Consider the following 22,584-nt stretch of genomic DNA (forward strand, 5'->3'; position numbering starts at 1 on the left):
CACGCGAATGTGGAAGCTGCAAAAGAGAAGTCTGCCCTGACTGTGCCTGCCTTCTTTCCTTTTTATTCTTTCTATCGTTCTCTGAGAGAATAACGGATGTCAACTTTGTATTTCTTATCTTAACGTTCCACTCTATCTCTGGTTTTTTTTTCTTTCTTTTTTTTTTTTTTTTTTTTTTTTTTTTCACAAGAGTTAGTTATCTATAGAATTATTAATATTTATTTTCCTTTATAAAATGTAACTTTTTAAACCTTGAACTTTGATATTAAATATCCATTTTAAAGCGATATTTCCACTTTTTTTAGCTTCTTTTTATTTGATTTATTTTAGATGAATATATATATATATATATATATATATATATATATATTCATCTTTCGTATTCTTTTTTCGTATTTCTTTTTCGTATTTACAGATCAATGCCCTAGTATAATTAATCTTTTTCTCTCTCTCTCTTTCTCGTTTTGTTTAATATTAAAAATATGTATTAAGTTTATATTCTTCTATTTTCTTTTCTTTATTCTTTTTTTCTTTTTTATCATATCCATTGTCGAGCCATCGAATTGAATATTGTCCTGTTTATCACAATATCTCGGATACAATTAAAAGTTCGGCCGTAATGACATTTAACGGAAGAATGCATAACAAAGGCAAAAAGAAAATTATTGTAAGATCGTACGCATCGTTCGTGCGAATCTTCGGAATATTTCGAAATGGTCGCACGCACGTACGTATGCGAATAATCGAGTAGAGTCACGCAGGAATCTATACGGACTTGACGAAATTCGTATAATAAGCTTAGAGATACGCCATAAGCAGCGATCAATGACGCACAAGGAAGTAATACAAAAACGACAGAGTATCACGTAGTCGTTTAATTATCGTTATTATTCCCTCTCCATCTTACTTCTCTTTCTTCTCTTTCTCTCTCTCTCTCTCTTTCTCTTTCTCTCTTTCTCTTTCTCTCTTTCTCTCTCTTTTTTTTCATCATTTTTTTCGTTTTTATCTTGAACGTACGTATGTATCTCATTTCTGCAATATAGTACTTTATTACATTTCACTGTTATTAAATATCGTCGTTCGACTGATCTTTAAAATGACGCAAATTTATTCTCGATATTATATAAATATATGAGAAAAATAAAAATAAAAAAAAAGAAAAAGAAAAAAAAGAGAAGAGAAGAAGGAAAATAATTAAATATGTTCTTCTCGAAGGGCAAATACGATGAACGTTCTTGCCCTTATGAAGATAGATCAATTTTTATTATCACTACAACAACAACATATTCACTCTCCAAACAAAGAAATCATGTATCTAACGTAAAAAAAAAGTTACACAGTCCAAGTGGGCAACCTTCAAAGTCGTATTCCGTTAAAAGCATCGATCAGCATATGTGGACGTTAATTAATTGCCGTTGGCCCTTATTCGGCATACATATCTTTAATTGGAAGCTCTCATTTTCCTTGCGAGCCTGCACTTGACTTCGTTTTCATTCGCGTTTTCATTCAAGTTGTTAATTCTACTTTATTCGACGGTATCATCGAAGGTATCAAAGAAGATACATTTATTTAAGGATAAAAAAAAAAAAAAAAAAAGAAAGAAATAGATAACAAAAAAATATATTTCGTTTTATGATAAGGATCGATTCTCGTTAACGTAATAAACTCTTTATTTACAATCAATAACGATTTCCGTTCTTAAGCCGATCTTGAATTTAACGCAATGTCAACGACAATGTTGCGTAACGGCTATACTGGGATTGTATGGATAGTAAAGGAAATTTTTCACTGACGGAAAACAAGAAAGATGAAGGGTATTATGAGCTGTCGTATATCAAGGTGGAATAGCCGACGATAGGAGAGCTCTCCTCGCGGGCTCTTAAGGAGCCTGATATACTTGGTTACGTGTATCTAAACTAAGTCTCATTACACACTATAAGTAGCGTGATCGACGCGAGCTACTCACCAAACTCGTTCCTCGACAAGTTTTATGCATAAACAATTCACCGATGGAGGAGGAGAGCTTTATTAAAACTGTAATGATGTTGCTTACGCATTATATCGTGCTACATTATATATATATATATATATATATATATATATATATATATATATATACACAGAAAGAAGAAAAAAAAATTAATCTTTAGGATATCGATTTTGGGATAAAAATATGAAAAATGATTTTTAAGTGAAAAAGTATATAACAAGGATGTCGTATATTTACGCAAAAAAGGAAAAAGAAAAAAAACGTTTCGTTGTTAAGAAATAATGATCTATAATAATAATAATAATAATAATAATAATAATAATAATAATTTTCTACAAAAAATTTTATTAAAGGAACATAAATGAATAAAAGATATTAGAGAAATATTACTAAATAAGGTTACTAAGTTATTTATCTTGAGAGTTAACGTAAAAATCGATTTCAAAAAAGGAAATTCGAAGGGAGAATTTCTCTTAGATGGGTATTACTCGGTAAGGGCGGGGAACGATTTTAACGCTCACGATGCACCTTGCGACGGGTGCTGCTCGCGCGCGGCACGCGACGTTCATTAAGGGCCCCGAGGGCGACTCATGAGAGAAGGGACTTTTTACCGGAGACCTTTCCGTTGGCATCTACGACTCTCTCTCTCCCTCTCTCTCTCTCTCTCTCTCTCTCTCTCTCTCTCTCTCTCTCTCTATTTCTCTCGAACACTCTTTCTATTTTTTTATTTGTTTCTTTATTTTCTTTCTCTTTCTGTCGCACAGTTTCTCATTCGGTCTAAAGGCATAAGCGAGCACAGGAACTGTCGTTATATTCCAACATCGTCGTCACCATTGCCGTACTGTTACCTTCTCTTCGTCGGGGGTGGTTAATTTACGTGCAGGCTAATTTACGTCGGCCACTCATCATCTGTGCCGCCTTATTACTGGCCTCTTCTATATTTCTCACTCGCTCTTCCTTCGAGATCTACCTTTCTTTCTTTCTTTTTTTCCTCTTTTTTATTTTTCTCTTCTTCTTCTTCTTCTTCTTCTTCTTCATCTTTTAATGGTCCTCGATGCGGGTGGAAATACATTCTCAGACGAAGTATGCTATTCTATTTCTCTCTCTCTCTCTCTCTCTCTCTTTTTCCTTTTAGTCTCTTTTCTCTTTCTCTCCTTACGAATATGGGTGACGTCTATTACTTGCGACAGATGCGACGAAATCGTTGTCGACCGTTCCACGTCTTGGTGATCGTCTCGTCTCGCCCGGAAGTCTCTTTCTCTCTTTCTCTCTTTCTCTCTTTTTCTCTCTCTCTTTTCCTAGAGGAAGGGTAGGAGAAAGAGTGAAGAGTGGGAGAAGGAAGGATAGGAGAATCTCTTCGTAACGATCTCTTGCCCCGTGGAGAAGAGTAGCTTTCGTTCGTGCGATGATGTATGGCGAAGCTTATCTTAGGTACCGACTTGGTTCTTTCTCCTTCCGCTTTCGACTATTACTTCGCTGTTAATCGTTCTGCGATATCTTTATGAGTCTTCCGTTTGCCTATTCGAGGTCCAGTTTATACGGTACATCGTAATTCTTGTAAGCGAACCGTTATATTATACATTTTTAACGAACATCATTTCTCCCTCTCTCTCTCTCTCTCTCTCTCTCTCTCTCTCTTTTTAATCGTTTACGTTGTACGTCATCATTCAATTATTTCTATTAAAGAAAAATTATTTTCTCTTAGAACGCTTACTTAGAATGAAAGATTTTTTTATTATCCCTAATACGATCATGCCAGCACCGACATTATCTTATAATAGCTGCAAAATGAGTCATTATTTCACTAGTAGGTGGTACGTACGAACGACCATAGATAAATAAAAAGAAAGGTAAAAGGACAAAGGAGAAGGAGAGGGAGAGAGAGAGAGAGAGAGAGAGAAAGAGAGAGAGAAAGAAAGAAAGAAAGAAACATGGTAAAGTAAAGCGACGGTAATGAGTTGACCCTCTACGAGCGTTGACCGTTTTACGTTTCCATGGTGTCACACAAATCGTACTAAGAGATTATTTTGCGAAAGTGGGTGTCTCATTAAGGCTCGAGGGGGTTGAAAAAGGATAATCAAGAAAGATTGAGAAAGAGAGAGGGGGGTGTACACGTTTTAAAACACGTAATCCAAAGGAAGAAAGGAGATGGAAGAAAATCACGGAGGACTGCTTTACGCGATGGCGTGCAAACTGCGCTCGAAAGAGCGAAAAAGGAAAGAGTAAGAGAGAAAGAGAAAGAAAGAAAGAAAGAGAGAGAAAGAGAGAGAGAGAGAGGATAGAAAGAACGCCTTGTGATATTTGCATACGGGCGATCGCGGCGTTCGCGCATATGAGGGGAATGTTTACGATATCCGCATAATGAGAGCGTGGGTGTTTCTATTAAGGCGCGGGTCTATACCTGCCGGTTCGACCGTCCTATCCAACGTCGATCTTCCTCTCTCTCTCTCTCTCTCTCTCTCTCTCTCTCTCTCTCTCTCTCTCTCTCTCTCTTTCTCTCCCTACCTCTCTTTCTCTTCTTTTTTCTCTCTCCCTTTTTACATTGACGTTCGTTGCATCGAATGAACCAAACTCACCGTCGGTCTTTTTCCCTTTCCGGCTATTACATCGAGTACAGGAACGAGCAAAGTCTTTAGCAAGGGGTATGGTGGATAAAAAAAAAAAAGGGGAAAAAAAAGGGAAAAAAAGAAAAAGAAAGAAAGAAAAAAAATAAAAATAAAAAAGAGAAAAGAAAATGGAGGTTAGTATCTCATAGAACTTTTGTGTGCTTGCTCATCGTGTGTTCTAACAGACCACATCAAAACAGGCAAAGGAAAAGAAATAGTACTGCGGAGTGATTAGCAACGATCTAATCTTGGGTACGACAGTTCATTACTTTGCAAGTTCTCATTCATGCTACTAACCTAAATCCGTTTCGCCAGTGCGATGATAAAATCGATCGATCCGCGAGATACGAATGAAAAGCTTTACGGCCGATTGACGAAGGAAAGAACGGTACTAACGAATGAACGGACGAATGAGCAGACGGACAAGCAGTCGGTTGGATAGACGTAATTGGGAGCGAACGTGAGCGCAGTGGTTCCATGACACCCACGTTTATCCGTCGTGCGTATTTCTCGCGATAACGTTACATAATCGAATCGATCGGACGGTCAAACGAGCCGACGTAAATGTTGGCTCTTATGGCGCGAGAAAAGAAATTGAAAATTTTCAACCGAATAAACATAGTTCACTTATCAATGTCCGATCTATTTATCTCTCACGGATAATTTACTTTTTAGGTCGATACGTAATTATTATATTAATTAGCGCATACGATAAGGGATACATATATCATTTTTAACATTAGATCTCATATTGCACGTTTAATGATTAAACAATTGTTTCGAATTCGTTTGTTTTTCTTTTTTTTTTCTTTTTTCTTTTTTTTTTCTTTTTTTTTTTTTAATTTACGAAGGTATCTAGATGATTCAAAACAAACTCAATAAACTCATGAGTGAAACGATCTTATTGAGTAGATAGTTTAGGACAGTCGTTAACTCGTAAACATATTAACACCTCGATAATCGTGGCCACATCGATGACGAAAAGAGAGACAGAACGAGAACGAAAAAGATAGAAAGAGAGGAAAAAAGATAGAGAGAGGGAGAGAGGGTTCGTTCAAGACGAGCATACAGCAAAACGATTTAACATAGATGATTTTTCCTGTCATGATTAAACTCACGCAAAGAAGAAGAAGAAGAAGAAGAAGAAAAGGAGAGGTGTAAAGTGCGCCGAGAGAATGTTAGCAGTGATTCCTAGAAAATATATAGGTACGAGGAGAGGACTAGTCTTTTTCTTGTATCTCCTTCTCTCTTAAGAGAGTTTAAACTTTAAACGCTTGCGTGCCGAGTTCGAGGGCGACAAAACGAGACAGGCTTAAGGAATCGCCCACGCCTTGTACACTGTCGCCTGTCAGCCTCGAATTAACCCGCAATTACGCGATAACGTTCGTCGTACGAGCGCTGCCTTCGAGAGAAGGCAGTTTTTCTTTCCCGCATTCGTGTATTTCTTCCTTGTATACGTGTACACGTTCGTTACGTTGCATGTATATACGCACTTGTGTAAGTAGTTAAATGTTAGCATGCGACGATTTGAAATTCCATGGAAGGTCGTCTTAACGCGAATAAATCGAAACTCGGTTTTACATCGTCCCGTACGATACGTCCGTTCGAAGGCGGCGTACGGAATTTTATATCTCCTTGATGAGCTCTCTACCTCATGTCCGTTCATACATAGTATAACACGATCGTATCTCAACATGCGAGAAAGTATACTACTTATACTACTTATTCGAGATAATTTCAACAAAGAGATATCGTCCTCTTAAAAATTGATTTTTCAAAATTTATTGTCTTCAATAATATCTTAATATATTCTGATTTAATATTTCCTTCTTCTTTTTCTTCTTCTTCTTTTTTTTTTGCTTCTTTTTTCCTTTTTCTTTTTTTAACTATCTATGCTCTTCGACGTATACGCAATCATACTGCGTTTTGCATTCAGCAACGCCACGGTACGGCAACGAGAGAAAGAGAGAGTGGAAATCCCACGTATGTACTCGCCGAGTACGACGTATCTACATAGAAACACGGACTCTGCGCACCTAAATTTTGGAGTCTGCAGTTCTCCTGCAGTGCGGCGCCATGACTCTTTCGATGCGACTGGGAGAGACAGCGTGCAAAATGAACCGCATCGACTATGAAACGTTGTAGCAGATGTAGTAATAACTAAATATGTTTTTCTCACTAGCGAGAGAATAAAGATTAGTCATTGAATATTTCTGTAAAATGATAATGAAATAAATGTCGATAAATAAATATCTATAGATTTTCCAAGATGGTTTCAAGGAAATCATTTTTCTTTTTAGTCTTTCTTTTTATATTTATTATTATTATTTTTTCTTTTTTTTTTTTTTTTTTTTTTGTATATATTATCTATTGATTATATCTATTTTATAGATAGGACTTGACTTTAAATCCATATAAAATATTTTAAATGTCTTGACATAGATAATCATTAATAATATATACGACGAAAGTTAGGACAGAAGTTAGATACTAAATTGTTATTTATTAGAGATAACGATACGTCATCGTTCATCCCAGTAATGCAGAAAAAAAGAAACACGTGTCCCGGACGTTTTTACAATGACTTTTTTTCTTTTTATTTTTCAAATTTTTTTTCTTTCCTTACTATTATGTCGACATCATACATAATCGTACATAGTCGTACATAATCGTATATGATCGTAGCTATGTATAATTAAAGCGAATCAGTCTGATCAACTTGTGGATTGATTGTCTATGGAATTCGATCATTCAGATCGATTGATTAATATAGGCCAGTTTTATTATCGTTCACTGTTTTTATCTTTGACTGAATACGATAAAATGTTTCTTCACAGAAAACTACTTATTTATCACGATCTTTCTACTCGTTTTCAATTACAACATTATCATTGTAAATATAGGCTTAATCAACCTTAAATATTAGAACCGATTAGTTCTTTTAAAGAGAAAGAAGAATCGATATTATCCAAGCGTGTTGTTTCGACACGGTACGTGGATATTTTTTCTTTCCTTCCTTCCATTCTTCCTTCGTTCCAGGTTTTGATAAATTTCCTTTTGCACGCCAAAAGGTAATCATTGACGTAACTGCACCTGTTGATGACGCGAGAATGAGAACGAAATTGGGTAATGAGAAAAAGCTATTTAATTTGCAAAGAGAGAAAGAGAAGAGGGACGTTATCGTTCTACGTGTATGTGTCGGTGCCTTAATCGCTTTTACAGCCGGTACAGGTGACTTCTTAGGTGAGGGCAAGAAGAAGAAGAAGAAGAAGAAGAGGAGGAGGAGGAGGAGGAGGAGGAGGAGGAGGAGGAGGAGGATGAAGAAAAAGTAAAAGAGGGAGGAAAGTGGGGAGGGAGGAGGCTCCTCCGTTCTCCATGTAAACCTTGCGCCAGTCAAGTTACACGCTCGTATATAACTTTCAGGTGTTCCTTCTTCTGCTCTTTTTGAATTCTATCGAGTGCCGGTGGTTGAGCTCTCGCGATGGTAACGTTGTTGGTTGTTCGTTAATGATTCTTCGCCAGTTTTACACTCTCTCCCTTGTACGTACGAAGTGGGAGGAAAGGGAGGGAGGGGGAACGGGATAAGGGAGAGTAGCGAGGAGAAGGAGAGAAGGAGGTAGAGAAGATGTGCAAGGTGCAAGCCATAAAAAGTCAATGACGTGAAAGAACGACGGTGACGGCAAAATCGCAAGAGTGTTTAATTATCGAAGCGAGGAACTCGCGAGGATGTGTCTTCCTATCGATCGAGTAACGACTTTGACTATTATCGCACCAATGAGATCTCGTACCTAATAACGATCGTTTTAGAAACTCAAGACGTATTCCTTTTCTAACAGAGGAGATGAGACGTTTAAATAATCAAAATGATTCGATCGGTAGTCGGAGAAAATGGCGATAAGAAAAAGAGATAAAGAGGAAGAGAAATAGATTACTTCGAATCGCTCCTTAAATCAAGCTCTAGTTGGCAAGTTGACTGTGCCTATGTTCTACACTATTGCTATCTCTTATTCTGTTTTCTCTCTCTCTATCTCTCTCTCTCTCTCTTTCTCTCTTTCTGTATCATCTATCTATCTCTCTCTCAGAACACAAATTACCGAGCATTTAATTACCGTCCAATATCCAATGAATAGTCATTAATCACGTTACCGATAAACCGTAATTTTCCGAACGACGATAAAATCTGTCACACGACGTACATACATACATAGTAGGTATACATGGCGTTGTGCGTTCGTTTAGCTTCACCTGATAATACCATGTCGCTCCTTTCAATTCGTTCCATGGCGCAGAAACTTTTATTGCCTCGAGCTACTTTTATCTAGTATTATCTGTATCCTTAATTAATTCATTCAAATGAATTCGTTCAAAGTTTAGCGTTAACGTTTAACCTACGTCGTTGTTTTTAAAATGAAGATTAACTTAACTTTTGAACTTTCGAACAAATTAGATTTCAAAATAGATTTAATGAAAGTCGATATTAAAAAGTTTCGATTTGAAGAAAGATCAACCGATTTGCCCCACCCCCCACCCCCCACCCGCCGCCTTTATCATTTCAAAGTCGCTTCCTCCTACTGTACGAAAGTGAAGAGAGCCATCGGGCTTCTCTTCGGTAGCCCGTCTGGTTTTTTGGTAGCAGTTTGTTGGAGCCTCACCGCCACTGAGGCGAGCTTGTCTGCCCTAAGGCCGAGTACTCTCTTTCCTTCCGAGGGAGGAATGGTAGATAGACCTGAAGGTAGCAAAGGGTACGAGTCTATTTACGATTCGATCAAGAGAATCTTTTTTATCGAATTTATCGAAATTAATACGAAAGAGATATATGAAAAAAGAAAAAAAAAATAAAAAAAAAAAAAAATTTAAATGTATGAAATTAGTCATAGGTTTCATTTTCTTCTTTTTCTTTTTGGTTTCCTTTTTGTTTTCTTCTTGTTTTTCTTTCTTTCTTTCTTTCTTTCTTTCATTTTTTTTTTCCCTTTTTAAATTAACACTGTAATCACATCGTGTGATCATCATTTAGCTCAAACAAGATCTTTATTGGAGGAAGAAACATCGAAGCTGAGTTAAAGCCATCGCTGATCCGAGACAGAGCACCCGGTATATCGGTAGATCGTGCGGGAGAAAGATCAAGCGCTCCACCCACGCCCACGTCTCAACCTGTTCTCTGTTTCTCTCGCGTCGAGCCGTGGTTACAGGTGCCTCCTTCGGGGCATTCCTGCTGGAATTCTTCATGGATGATCCTCTCCTCGCTTCTGCTCGCCTGCAAATCCACCTACCACGATCGGAAAGCGACGTTCCTCGACCACCTCGTCGTTCGGACCAATGTATTCGATGATCTCGATCGAGATTCGTCCCCCGAACTTCTCCTTCAAGCGAGTTAAATCCGTGTGATCATTTTTCTTGAACCCTCGTAACATTAATATTTTTTTTCGAGAAACGAAATGATAGATAAACATGTCCTTGTTTATTTATACGATCCACAAATTAGTTCTTCTTTTTTTTTTATATATATATTCTTTCTCCTTACTCCTTTCTTTTTCATTTTCTTCTTTTTCTTTTTCTTTTTTTCTTTTTATTTTTTGCAAACGAGATCCAACAATTCCTTATATCTTCGATCTTCTAATATTTTTTTTGGAAGATTAAAGAAAATAGCATTCTTCGAGAAGGTATCGTAATTATTAAAAATATCTTAGCAAAAAAGGGTAGGAAGGATGATGACGTTGATAACGATAAAGATGATGATGGCGATGGAGGTAGGAATGGGGAATAGGGGGATGAGCCAAGGAGTAAGTACGCCCACACCTTTTTCTCCTTGGGGACCTGTTCTCGGCTTTTACGTTCTGACATCTTTTCACTTCGTTTACGAGTCCCCTTTACGTTTTACGACCGATCATCGGAGCCCTTTCTCTCTCCAAGAGATTCTACCGAGCGGCCGCTGTTTGGACGACCGTGCACCGTCTTGATGACGAGAAAGAAAGATGGAGAGGGATAGGAAAAAGAAAAAGAGGAGCCGCCTTTATTTGCTTAAATGCAGCGTACGCGCGCGCGCGAGAAAGAGAGAGAGAGAGAGAGACGAGGAAGGAGGAAAGAGTGCAAGATAGACATAGACATCGTAATCGTTGTAAAATCATCGTAATCAATAGCTCTTAATATATATATCTTATAAATTAAGACTCTTCTCCAAGTTGAATTCCTGTCATTCAAGACAATATTTTTTTTTCTTTTTTTAAAGCTAACAACCCACCTCCGTAAGGCTGCATATATATATATATATATATATATATGTGTGTGTGTGTGTGTGTGTGTGTATGTAGATTTTCGAATGCCTAACGAGAGACTTAACGACTTCGTTGAAGAGAGCAAACGAGAACTAAAGTTCCTTTGGCAAAAAGTTCTAGAATCCAATTTACAGTCATGATTTCAGTCGATTCGCAGACCATATGATGTACTTAATCTGAAATTTAAATGCATCCGACACGTACCTACTCGTTTACGCGCGATTTTATGACGGAACATCGATGTCGCGATAAATGAAGACGAGAACGTCGAACGATACGAGATAAAAAAAAAATGTTTTTTATATGTTGTTTATATTAATTTTGAGTACGTGTTTAGTTTGAGTCGCAATTAGACTTGGAAAATGCAACATCGAGTTTCTTATCTTAACATCGCTGGGTTACGGTCTAATACCGTAAGAAACAAAATTATAGTTGGCTATACCTTCGTATCTTCTTTTATTTAACGACGTCTCGCTTTTATTTAATGGCGAAGTCTCGTACGTCGGAATAGTCCAATCCAATCCATAGGAATCTCTCGACATACAATCGATTTATTTTTGACAGATTTAACGAAAACTGTCGACGTTCTTGATCCAATTTTCTTCCGTCCACTCGCGTAAAAATTTTACGAACGATCGGTAAGTAAAGATGTATGACAGTTCTTAGAGTCTGTCCTTTGTCGCAAAATCGATCGATACGCTATGGTATCTGAACTAATAATAATAATAATAATAAAAATAAAAGGGAGAAAAGTAGGATATGTTAAAAGGACATGCTAATCATTAAATTTCTTATTTCTCTTTTTCGATTTTGATTTATGCATCGGTATAGATGGATCGAACGGGAACAAAGTTGATCCATGATGAACGAAATCTATCATTGATTGTTACAGGACGAGGTGGGAGGCAGTACGACGGTGGTAGCCGAGGGTGTAATAGGCGGCATAAGGGGCCCAGGCGGCGGGTGCCGCGCATCCTCGATGACGATGGCCGAGAGCGCCGTGGAGGACGCCGCAGCCGCGCCCCCGGGTCCGGCCAAGCCGCCCCCGCCTTCCTGTACGAACAACAATACCCTAGCGGCGACGGCGAATCGTAACCATCGGAATCCACGGAAGAGAAAACGGCTGGCCCAAGTACTTGACATTCTCCAAGCACATAGAAGCTCGCCGTCGGAGGGTGAGGTACTCAGGTTCGAAGGTAACGGGCCAGCGTCCGAGGAAGAAGAAGACGTTTTTGGTTCGCCGAGATCGTCTTCCAGGTCGGCCGTCGACAGTCCGTCCGGTTTGAACGTTCTACCGTTAAGGTTCAAGGACGAGGAGAGTCCAGTGACGCCAACAGGAGAGGAAGAGGAGAATGCGATGTCGACGATGTCGACGACGATGTCGACGACGATGACGACGACAACGACGACAACGACGTCGACAACGGTTGGCGAGGGCGAGGTGGAGCAACGAAACAATCGTCATCAACATCATCACAACCACCATCATCACAATCATCATCACAGAAGCCGTCACAATCACCGAAATCTAACGTACAACAATAAAACACGGCAGAACACAAATCAGAAACAATCGTCTACGTCGAATCGTTCCTCAACGGGCAAGCTGAACAACGGTGCTTGTACCTGCGCCCAATGTAGTAATTCGGGCGGCATGATGCTGCACTCACCTACGTCGCCGTTAACGCCACTGACCCCGCTGACCCCGTTGACACCATTGTCCCTACCACCGCTCACACCGGGCTCCTTGAGCTCGTACAGCTTCGAACAGTACATGCACACCAAGTACCTGCCGGATATCTATCGCGGGCGCAGTCATTCGGATTCCGACGTGGTGCCTGGCTGGGAACAGAGGATACCACCAGCCTCGACGTCCTCGTCGATGTCGTTGATGGTGAATCACCCACCACGTAGCGGTTCGTTAGAAAGTGAGACGACAAGTCCGCAGGAATTACCGTTGGATCTTTCGATGAAAAATCTGATGGCGTCGGCGGCCGCTGCGGCAGCCGCAGCGGCCGCAGCAGTGGCAGCGGGGGGTAATAGACCTCCTGCACTTCGACTTTTACCGGCTGGCATCGTGACGAGGGGTTCCGTGAGCGTGCCGGTTGTCAGAGGAGATGTTGCCTCGCCGACAACGAAGGAGAGCGTTGCCGTGAGGTATAACCTCGAAGTTTCGCCTGTAGTCGAGGAGATGCCGCCTGGTGCCGATTTAGCCTACGTTTGTCCCGAATGCGGCCAGATGTTTAGCCTACATGATCGTTTAGCGAAACATATGGCGTCGAGGCATCGCAAACAGGGTCCGCAGGACGCTTCTGCAAAGGCATATCTCTGTGACGTGTGCCAAAGGAGCTTCGCCAGGTCGGATATGTTGACGAGACATATGAGGCTGCATACAGGCGTAAAGCCTTACACGTGCAAGGTATGCAACCAGGTGTTCAGCAGGTCCGATCACCTCAGTACTCATCAGCGAACGCACACCGGCGAGAAGCCCTACAAATGTCCAGACTGTACCTATGCGGCCTGTCGCAGGGACATGATCACTAGGCATCAGAGGACCCACAATAAGTTCCTCGAAAGTCAAGGAAGAGCTTCAGGAGCAACAGGGACGACAAAAACGGAACCAGGTTCGCTCCCATCGGATGATGGCAGTCCTACGTCCTATGGGCAGCCTATGCCAGCTTCTCCTTCTTCAACCGGCGCTGCCATAAAGACCGAATGACGACGAGCCGTCGGACGACCCTGGTTCCTCACTTCTCCTCGAGCTTCGGTCTCTCGAAGAGCTCGCGGACGAAACTTTTTCGCTACTTCTCTTTCTATTTCGATTGCTCGCGAGCTCGAGCGTGGAACCTCGCGTCGTCGAGCGCGCGAATCTCGACGCTGAAGGAGGACTCGTATCTCGGACAGTATTATCCTAATCCTTTATTATTCTCCTCCTTACTCCTCATTCCTTCCATCCTTTCTTCCATTCTTCCTATTAATCCTATTCCTATTATTCCTCTTCCTTTTGCCCGCTAGATCGACACGATAGCGTATAAGGAACATCGCTTTTCCTTCAAAAACAAAAGACTTTCTCGCTCTCTTTTTCTCACCGATCATACTCTCCGAAGCGTATTTCAATCGTAAATCTACGCGTATACACGTGCCAAACTCGTTTTCCTCTATTCAACTCCGTACTCGTTGCCCTGTCGAAACGACATTGGGAAAAAGAACAAAAAATAAAAAAAGAACAAAAAAAATAAATAAAAATAAAAAAAGAGAGTAATTATCTCTTAATCTCTCGTCAAATGATTTTTGACAAACTCATATAAATAGGGACAATTCGAGGAGACGCTACATTTAAATAATGCGATTATTTAAAAATTAAAAGATTGTTTATATAAAGTATTTTATAAATATTCGCGTCACACTCGTTTGTTCGTTCGTTCGTTCGTTCGTACGTCGTCGTTGTGCCAAGCGCGAACAGTACGGAGCTTTTAGAAAGTGATTATCATCTCAATTGTTCGAGATTTCTCTGAATTCATCGTAAAATTTAACATTTCGTCGTTAGAAAAAGAAAAAAAAAAAAAAAGAAAAAAACAAAAAGAAAAAGCCTCGTCCTATATTCGATTTCATTTCTACGAGATTCTATATTTTCATTTTTTATTTTTATATAAATTATTCGATTCGGTTGTTTGTTATTTAAAACGAATCTCCTCGCGAACTTTCAAGAGTGATCCGCTCGTTTATTTGACGAAATTGGAAAGGAAAGGATGAGACAAAGAGAAGGGTTACAATATAATGATCGATAGTAAACGAATTGTACCTGCAGAAAGAGAGAAAACTAAAAGTTGAAGCATTATATAGAAATATTTAGAGATAACGTTAATTAGTATGTAATTAATTATTATTATATTACTATTACTATTATTATTATATTATATTATATTATTATTATTATCATTATTTTTATTATTATTATTATTATTATTATTATTATTATTATTATTATTATTATTATTATTATTATTATGCGTTAATTATTATAGTAGTTGTTAGCGTTATCATATATTGCGGTAAAGACAACCGAGAGACATAATATTTTTTATATCGTTCTTAAGAAAAAGGTTTGGATTCTTGATGGTCGAGAATTAAACTAGAATGAAAAATAACGTAAATACGACTGAGTTGAGGGTTGTTACAAAATACGAAACGATCTTTTAAAGAACTTAGATCGAAAGTACCCTTCTTTGAAAGCAGAAGATTAATACAAGGGAATCTCTTGAAATATCGCGAATAATTATTAGAAATGAACGAGTTGGACGAGCGAATTTGCACAAAAAAAAAGAAAAACGAAAAAAGAAAAACGTAAAAAGAAATTATTTAAGTAGTTTATGCATCGTTTGAGATGCCGAATTATGTTTTCTGTATTCGTTTTATCGAATCAATCGAAGTCCGGGTATATAATGAATCATTTTATTTTTCTTGCGTTGTTTGTTTTTTTTCTCTTAATTTTTTGAATCTTTCTCTATCTGTCTTATCCATCTGTCTCTCACCTTTTCTATCTCATTTATTCGATGCGAATCTATTTTCGTCTTCGTTTCTATCTCTTTCTCTCTCTCTCTCTCTTTTTTTTTTCTTGCTCTCATACGACGACTTTCCGCTTCGTAGACGTATGGATATATCATTAATTAATTATCAATCTTACGCATCGAACATCTTGGTCGTTTGCCCCTATCCTTGCCATAATTCGATCCGCGCGCCCACGCGCTTCACGGACACCTGTAGACAAGACATACAAATAAATGCGTACACGCAACGTACACCCGGTAGAAAATGCTAAGTACCCACGCACATATAATACACACATCCATCCATATATACACACACACACAGACATATATAAAATAAAAAGGAACAAATACACCCGAGCGTACGTGCGCGCGTACCGAACGCCGCCCGTATTTTATTTATTGTATATCTGTATTTTTGTATATCGAGAATTTTTTCTAATTATATCTACCGTTTAAGCGTTTCGCGAAGAACGAGCCGAATAATTATTAGCCGTTAATGAGAATGTAACGTCTGCTTGCCATTTTAGTCGAGCACCTTGCATCGATTGATCGTTATTGCTCGCGAGGTGATTGGCTCGCTAGAAAGGATGTGCGAAGAACGACTCGACGAGACCGAGATTTCGCTGATATTGTTAATTAAAAAATTCTTTCTTTTCTCTCTCTCTCTTTCTCTCTTTTGCTCTCTCTCTCTATCTCTATATATCTTTCTCTCTATCTCTTTCTCTCTCTTTCTCGCTCTTTCTAACTCATTAGCACGATTTAATTGAATTTCTAATGAAAATTTATAAAGAAATATTTTCTATCGTCAGATCGATGAACATAGTCAGATATATAAGATCACGTAAAATAATCAGGATTAATAAATATCATTTGTAATGCGGCCTCCTCTTTCCACGATATTTTTATCATTTAATATCTCGAATTGACTTAGATATTTACCAGCGACACCTTCGGCTCGACGGACGCGTTCCTCGCGCGATTCAGCCTTAAAATGAGAATCTCTTGCGTAATACGAGTCCATCTCTCATAGACGGATGAACAAAAAGGAGAAAAAGAAGAAAAAGAAGATGATGAAGAAGAAGATGATGATGATGATGATGAAGAATAGGACGAAATAGAAGAAGAATATGATGATGATGATGATGATGATGATGATGATGATGATGATGATGATGATGATGATGATGCCGAGGAAGAAGAATTGGAAGGAACGCGTTCGATGTGTCCTCGGGCAATCAAAAATGATCGCCGTGCCAGAAAATCCGCTCTTGTAACTATTAAACGCACATTAGCCATTCATTATTATTACGAACAAAAAAAAAATATTTCTTATTATTAGTTATTAATATCTTTCTCTTATTATTATTATTATTATTATTATTATTATTATTATTATTATTATTATTATTATTATTATTATTATTATTATTATTAATATTAATATTATTATTATTATTATTATTAATATTATTATTATTATTATTATTATTATTATTATTATTATTATTATTATTATTATATATCGCTATATTATGCCTAGTTACATTGTTAAGTGATTAATCCTGTTTAATGCTTCTATTATTTATTTTGTTATGCAGTTCACGTGTCGAGTTTCCCCTTTCCACCTCTTTCTTTTTCATTTTTTTTTATTTTTTTTTTGTCCTCTTTATATATGTACAAATTTGTTCTTTTTCTTTTTTTCTTTTTTACAATTTTTTTTCGTTTATTAAAGAAATAAAATTAAATTATTTTTCAATATTCATTGAAATTACATAGAGAAAGTGCTGCCTACGTATGTATCTCGTACGTATTTTTCGTTTCGTAAATGATTCTTCCGATTGTTTTGAACGCAAAGATTTCAATTTTTTTCTCCGGTTGAATCTCGATCTCATTTATTTTCTTTCTCTTTTTCTTTTTTTTTTTTTTATTTCATATCCTATTTCTTTCTTTTTTCTTCTTTTTTATTTTTTATTTATTTTTTTTTTTTTCTTATATCCTTTTCCTTTAACCACTCGACCGTATTCCCTCGACGTGCTAAGAGCTTCCCTTTCTTTATCTTTTGTAACGATATAAAAACAAAAGGAGCGCTACGCGAAGTTTTTGTGTAAATTATTGATGATGACGATTGTGTATGTTAATTTATAAATTATGTTGTGTTTACGAATCGTGCCAGAAAGGAAAAAAAAAAAATATAATTTTTTCAACGAAACTCCCATCACGGTTTCTTTGGTTTTGTTTGTTTTTGTTTCTTCTTTTTTATTTTCTTTTTTTTTTTCTTTTTTTCTTTTTTTTCTCTTCTATCGTTCTCTTTCTTTTCATTCTATTTCATTATATTTGTATGCACTTTTATTCAATCTCCTTCTCCTTGGTCACGCACTCATTATTATTTTTGCCATATTTCTGCTTCGCCATCGACGATAAGCGGAGAAAAATGAATCGTCAGACGTGCCTTTTGCAACGTGTCAGAAATCTTCGAGTTTCGAGCGTTTACGGTAGGCAAACTTAAACATATCACTTTAAGGCTGAGGATGATTTAGAGAAAAATACATATGTATAATATAAACGTATAAAGCGTAACGTCCAAGGAAAATATTTTTTCAATGCGAGAAGCGAGCTCCCTTCCGCGACAAACTCGAACGAACGTCCTCGTTTGTGTTTTATCATTAAAATAACTGTCGTGTGAGACAATCTTATCCATTATTTGGATTAATATTATACATATCGCGGAGAAACGAGCGAGCCTTCGTCTTATCAAATTCGTACGAATATTCACTTCGTAATATCGTCATCCTTTGTATCCGTTTCTATAAAAACGACTTCCACACAATTTTCTCTTATCTCTGTACATCGAAATAAAATTGAAAGAAAAACAATCAGAATCTGTATGTCGTTGCACTTTAACGCTGGAATATATAAACACACGATAAACGTTTATTATTATAATTATTCCGATTCGTCCTTTAATAAATATTATTAAAGATTTTTCTGCAAATTGTTTTCACATGAGAATTTTAGGTAAGTAACCAATCCAAAAGTTCGCATCGTAACAACGACAACACCGAACGAATTGTCGACGATTATTTGTTTTATTTTATTTTATCTTATTCTCTTTATTTTATTATTTTTCTTTTTTTGTTCTTTGATATAAATTTTCAATGCAGAGCAAAGGAATATTAGTTGATCGAAGAAGCTTATTCGAGTAGCTATCAATCCGAGAATATTTTATGGTTGATTGGTGAACGTGGCAGTAAAAGTCCAAGGATAATACATACCGCGATTACGGTGAAATCGTTCATTTCCTGTATTCTCACGTGGAAATAAGCCAAAATTGAAAGCGAGAGAAAGGCGGAGTCGTCTTAGTTAGCCTTAGTATCTGCCAATTTTAATGTATCGAAATTCATTAGAAATTTTTGTCAGTGTTTGTTGCCTAAAAAAATGATTACCTAATTTTATCGATATATTCATTTATTACGATGAGGATAAAGTTCCATATAAAGCCAAGCGAATAGCCTCGATACGTTTCACGATCGATAGATTGTAATTATCGACTTTATCTTGGCGTATTTGTACGAAGGTCGGGTACGTATCCTTTAAGAATGTGAAATTATTGACCTCGACGTCTTCTCGTTCGTATCACCGACAAGATAGAGAGAGTCGAGTCACGATTTTTAATCGGACACAATACGAACGTGGATCTCTATAAATCGTCTTAGCGAAGACGCGAAATGAAGATTCTTTGACGTACGTACTTAACTTCAATATAAAGGAACTCTTTCAATCGATCCTTCCTTGAACGAGGTAACATCAAAAATTTATAATTAACGTTAGTTTATTAAGAACGATAATTATCATTCTACGAGTCTCGATTCAACTTTGAAAATCGAATAAGGTATATGTAGTACCTAATTAGATGTTATTTTTTTTTCTCTCTCTCTCTCTCCCCCTACTAAGTAGATCTGACATCGACTGTATATCGGCACACGACTATCGGACAGCACGTGATTCACGTATTTAACAGAAATAAAGCATGAGACCGAGGACGCATTAAAGGTATACAAGCTCTTTATCTTACGGCCGCATAATGATGTTCGGCTTGATTTACGCCGCACTCGGGATTTCAGGTAGTACCTCATTATACGAGTATTATATGCAGCTCGCAACAGTAAATATATATATACGTATACTCTCGCACGATATCCTGTTCCATACGATCGATACTCCGGATAAGTGGTAATAGAATAATCGACGTTTCATGTAAAGGTATGATATACGGATAATCGGCTTTTCAATATATCCCAATATCTCCATACAACAATATTCTCTGACACAGTTTTTTTTTTTTTTCGAACGTCCAATACGCTTTCCTGACACCCTTGATGTAGGTACCTATCAACTTACTACGGTGTCTACTGTACTAATGGTAGAGTGGATAAAAGCTTTGTAATTGAATCAACCTAGATGCATTCACGTCTACGTGAAAAAAAAAAAGCAATATCTACGTAAATATATAGTATAGAGATGCAGTCGAAAACAATAAATTTTCATGGATCAACGAAGCATCGAAATATTGAATAATTTCACTTGGTGCACGGGGTGATTGTTGCTCAACTTCCCGACATCATCAGAGAGAACGAGAGAGAGAGAGAGAGAGAGAGAGAGAGAGAGAGAGAGAGAGAGAGAGAGAGAGAGAGAGAGAGAGAGAGAGAGAGAGAGAGTATATCGTATCTTGTTATCGTACAGAGAACGTGACGATACTATGATATCCTAGAGGGAGATCAGCAGCAGGAACCTTGAAGGAGTGCTGATCTTTGCAGGTCGTCTACCTTGAAGCTCGCGCATTGACTGAGGCCGCTTTGAAAGAAAAAGAAAAAGAAAGAAAAAAAATAAAGGAAAGGAAACAAAAAAAAAAAAAAAGAAAAAAGAAAGTAAACAAAAAAATAAAAAAAAAAAAAATAAATAAATAAATAAAAAAGAAACGGATCGGATCTTGTGGTACTCGTGAAAATGTTAATCCTTTTTTTAAATAAATAAAATCAGCTAACTCGATAGAAGTTGAAAGGGAAGGGAAAAGGAGCTTCGGGGTCACAAATCAATCTATCTCGCTTAAGCGAAGCGAAACGGTGTCTCGGCACGAGAACCAAGACGAGATTTATAAATCTCGTCGTGGTCCGCGCTACTCGAGTTTTCTTTTTCGCGGAACATGTATCAGAGAGATAGGTAGAGAGGTTGGTAAGTAGAGGTGGTAGTTGTATCGACGCGAGGACGGCAGGCCGGCGCGATTCTCGTCGCAGTGTTTTCTCGCTTTTTCTCACCTTTTCTCGCACGATCAGCCTTACTCCAAGTGAGTCCGTGCTCGATATAAATTATTACGATCGTGGGCAACCTAGCAAGAAGCGTACCGCCACGCATTAGAAATTGTGAGCATTGCTTGCTTGACTCCTGTGGACTCTCTTCCCTTTTTTTTTCTCCCCCTTTCTTCCACCTTTCTATCTGTCTTTCTGTCTGTCTCTTACTTTTTATCTCTCTCTTTCTCTCTCTCTCTTTTACTTTGATCGCTTCGAGCGGTCGATCTCGCGATCGTTCTTGTCACCGGTCCCCGTTCCACCCACGCCACACGAGATCGCCTTTCTACGGCTTGGACCGGTCCAACTTTTTGTCGCGACCACCTCAGCCCGTCCACCGGTCCTCCTCCTCCTTCTCCTTTGACTCTTTCCTCTCTCTCTCTCTCTCTCTCTCTCTCTCTCTCTCTCTCTCTCTCTCTCTCTCTCTCTCTCTCTCTCGTCCACTTATCTATACATCTTCCTCTCTCTCTCTCTCTCTCTTCTTACCTCCCTCTCCACAACTTTCGCCATCCGTTCGTCTACCGTCCATACGCCTTCTTCCACCTTCGCTCCCTTTCTCTTTTGTTTCTTTTCTTACGCGAAGGAGGAGGTGGAGGAGGGGGAGGAGTCTCCTGAACCGTCTCGCGTAAAAGTATCGATCGTATGTCGCGATAAGGGCACTCGTCCGAAATGACTCGTCGCCCTCTTTCAAAGCGGCATCGTCATTGCCAACTGTTATACTTTGTCGGTTTAATAACGGGTTAACCGAGAACGTTCTCCGTTAAGGATCGATGATCATTTTATTCTTTCTCGATCGAATCCTTTCTTTCTTTTATTCATATTGTCAATAAATGGGTAAGGTTTATAAAAAGTAGATATTATTTTTAAGATTTGTTTTAATGCTATAGTCAATGATCAGAAATATTTAATTGGAACACCCTGTAAGTAAGTATATCTCGAGGATAGTTAGTTATAATGATAACACGAAAGAAAATAAGAAAATGAAGTAAAATGGGAAGGAAGAAAGATTATAGTGAAAAATAATGAATATATATATATATATATATATATATATATATATATATTCCCTTTCCGATATATATATGTATATATCTTGGCGGTAAAGTAAAAAAGAAGGAGTGAAAATCATCGATAATTATCTATGTCGATGTAAAGCTGCGAAGGGGAGAAATAATTATCCGGATAAGTACATCAAACCAGCATAATTCCTGTGATTTAGTGGGAGAGATTCCAGGAAAAAGTGCTTGCAACAAGCTCAAGCACCGGAAATGGCCAATAGAAGCGCTTAAAGGTGAAGACTAGCGTTAGAACGGACAGAGATAGAGGATGCAATTCGAATGGGGGAAAAAAGAAAAAATAAAAAAATATCGGAAATCAATTCTCTTCAGGGATTTTTTATTTTATTATTTTAAATATATTTCAATGACAATACGATGGGATCTCGATGGGATGCCAATTTTAATTATTAAAAGCAATCTTTGCGAAAAATAAATTCTTATCGTTCGTATTTATTTATATTCGATTGTTCGTTTAGTTGACATTTTGTTTTAAACTTTATATTTGAAAGAATTTATATTGTAAAAAATAAAAGAAGAAGAGAAAAACAAAATCTTATTCAAATAAGTTTCTTTTACATACAAACAGAAATAAACTTTCGATGTATTTTGTTTAACATGTGAACTATACGAAAACGAGCTCGTGTTTTTAACTGTCAGAACTCATTCCTCTTTCCCTTTTATCTTTTTCTCTCTTACTTTTAATCGGATCAAATTTAATCGGACGTTTGCGATCACCAAAATGCGATGAATGATAGTGATACCGATT

At 37.7% G+C, this 22,584-nt stretch overlaps 1 protein-coding gene across 1 annotated transcript in view; it reads left to right on the forward strand.

The window, feature by feature from the left end:
- Positions 1 to 15,213, forward strand: part of LOC124431452 (early growth response protein 1) — a 42,775-nt gene extending 27,562 nt beyond the window's left edge. Inside the window, exon 3 of the mRNA XM_046979433.1 lies at positions 11,761 to 15,213. Coding sequence (XP_046835389.1) covers positions 11,761 to 13,587 — 1,827 coding nt within the window. The 3' untranslated portion in view covers positions 13,588 to 15,213. The remainder of the gene's footprint in view (positions 1 to 11,760) is intronic.
- Positions 15,214 to 22,584: the final 7,371 nt, after the last annotated feature.

This window comes from Vespa crabro, chromosome 1, assembly GCF_910589235.1.
Source record: "Vespa crabro chromosome 1, iyVesCrab1.2, whole genome shotgun sequence".
NCBI classification, from domain to species: Eukaryota; Metazoa; Arthropoda; class Insecta; order Hymenoptera; family Vespidae; genus Vespa; species Vespa crabro.